Here is a 2541-nt window from a genome sequence, read left to right on the forward strand (position 1 = left end):
CAAGGAAGGTGTTTTTTTTCCACAGGTCATTTCTGAGCATACTTTTCCTCTCTGCCAGGCTAACAGGGACATGCAGCTCACAGAACTTTTGGGATTCCTCCCAAAAACCATCCCAATTAGCTGCGAGGTTGTAAGAACTGCTTAATGTTGTGACAGATGGTGTCAGCATCCCCTCTCTCATAGTAATCAACACATCCTAGAAATCGTTCTTTAGTTCCAGATTTTCTGTGTTTCTCACACAAACTGTCATTTCTTCTGGTTTAAAACCGCATGCTTCGTCAACAATAACAGTAGAAAACCCATACTCCCAAAGTTTCAGAATGACTGTGCGTTTCACAATATCAGCAGCCATTTGTAAAAGCTCGTTTTGAGTTGAGTGGCTTGTGAGATTGAAAGAACCACTCAGGGTTTTTTTGTTTGTTTTTTGTTGGTTTTTATTGTTTGTTTGGCGAATGCTTCATCATACTGTGAAAACAAATTGCAAATTCCAAGAAGTTTCTACATTTGCTGATTCTTCTCTCTCATCCTGCCCCCGCAGTGCAATTCCTTGTTAGCCAGGAAAAGCAGTACCTTGGTGATTCTTGCAGCATAGTCTTTGTTTGCAAGTAATGCCATCTTCTGAGAATTTGACAACTGCGCCACTCTATAGCCCACTTCTTTTGACTGTTTGAAAAAATGCCACCTTTCAGAACACTGCTTGTCTATGGCAGATTGTATATGTTTCTGAATCTTTTTTCCAATATTTTTCCAGTCCCTTACTCCATTTTTGATGAATGCAGGGTCTCTCAAACTACTAGAAAACTGTCTGTAAGAAAGCAGCAAACTGGTACAGGACACTCTTGATTAATGACGAGATATCCTTTCCCCCTTTTGTCACACAGGTTTAAAGTCAGTGGCCCCAGATGATCACCCAGATGTATTTGCCCACTATATCACAAAGCTGTTTGTTTTTGACTCCATAAATGATAGGATTGAGCATGGGGGGAAGGAGGAAATAGAGGTTGGCCAAGGTGATGTGAACATGGGGAGCGATGCCCTGACCAAATCGGTGTGTCAGAGCGGTGAAGAGGATGGAAGTATAAGAAATCAGCATCACACAGATGTGGGCTGTGCAGGTGTTAAGGGCTTTCTGGTGGGCTTTCTTGGAGGAGATTCTGAGGACGACCCTGATGATCAGACTGTAGGACAGGACAATGAGCATCAGGTCTAACCCAATGACTACAAATCCTAACACCAAGCCATATATCCTGTTAATTGTGATATCCCCACATGATATCTTCGCCACAGCTATGTGTTCACAGTATGTATGGGGAATAATGCGGTTGGCACAGAATGGCAGCCTTCTCAGGAGCAGGGGCCCAGGCAGCATGATGAGAACAGCTCTTGTCAAACCCATGAACCCTAGCTTAGCTATCCGTGCATTGGTGAGGACGGTGGCGTATCTCAGAGGGTTACATATGGCAACATAGCGATCGAAGGCCATTGTCACAAGGACGGCTGACTGCATAGCAGAAAGTGTGTGAAGGAAGAACGACTGGGTGAGGCAGCCACCCACAGTAATATCTTTCAAATGGAACCAAAATATACACAGTGCCTTCGGCACTACAGAGGTAGACATGCCAATGTCTGTAAGCGCCAGCATGCAGAGCAGCAGGTACATCGGCTTGTGCAGGTTTTGCTCTTTGCTTACAACGAACAAAACCATGAAATTTCCCAACAGGCTGATAAAGTAGAACATACAGAAAGGGATGGAAATCCAGATGTGAGCGGCTTCCAGGCCAGGGATGCCTGTTAGAATAAATGTTGAAGGGTCAGAGAGGGTGAGGTTGAAAGCTGCCATGAGGTGGTTGATGCGTTGATAGGGCTCAGAAATGCTCTCGGTGCCTGTGAAGGGAGATAAGCACAATGAAGAGGTCACACACTTTATAACAAATACTATGGTAACTATTTTATAGTTATTACCAATCTAGAAAGGGAGGTGAGCAGTGAGGTGGCAATATTTGCAGATGGCTCAAGATTATTTAGGTCATAGTCAAATCCAGAAAAGTCTTGATGGGGAGCTAGCCGTGCCAGGTGAATGGGCAGCATGATGGCAGGTGAATTTCGTTGTCAATAAGTGGAGGGAAAACCTTGAACTCCTCAAACAGCTTACGGGGTTCTAATTGAACTGTATGAACTCAGGACTGGGATCTGGGCATCATGATACACATCTCTGTGAAACCCTGCTCACAGTGCAAGCACGGACAGAAACTAAGCAAATCACTGGGATCCAGGAGGAGTGGGATGGGGAATCATACAGATAATACAATGCCATGAGATCAGTCAGTTAATGTTTCACCCTCAATCTATTTAGTTTAACAAAGATGGTTAAGTTCACTTCATAACAGACTGTAAGTACCTACACAGAGAACCAATATTTAATAATAGACCTTTTTAGCCTAGTGTACGGAGGTGTAACAGGATCCAGTGGCTGGAAGATGAAGGTAAAGAAATTCTGACTGGAAATAAGGTGTACATTTTTTAAAGGGTGAGAGTAATTAG

General features: G+C 43.6%; 1 protein-coding gene across 1 annotated transcript; it reads right to left on the reverse strand.

Moving 5' to 3' along the window:
• Nucleotides 1-889: 889 nt before the first annotated feature.
• Nucleotides 890-1840, reverse strand: LOC128845915 (olfactory receptor 52N4-like). Its single transcript, XM_054045031.1, has one exon. The coding sequence runs from the start codon at nt 1838-1840 to the stop codon at nt 890-892; it is 951 nt and encodes a 316-aa protein (XP_053901006.1).
• Between the last annotated feature and the right edge of the window lie 701 nt (nt 1841-2541).

This window comes from Malaclemys terrapin, chromosome 1 (genome assembly GCF_027887155.1).
Source record: "Malaclemys terrapin pileata isolate rMalTer1 chromosome 1, rMalTer1.hap1, whole genome shotgun sequence".
NCBI classification, from domain to species: Eukaryota; Metazoa; Chordata; order Testudines; family Emydidae; genus Malaclemys; species Malaclemys terrapin.

Excerpts from the sequence above, each read along its gene's own strand:
- LOC128845915 (XM_054045031.1), bottom strand. The coding sequence starts at position 1,840 with ATGGCAGCTTTCAACCTCACCCTCTCTGACCCTTCAACATTTATTCTA.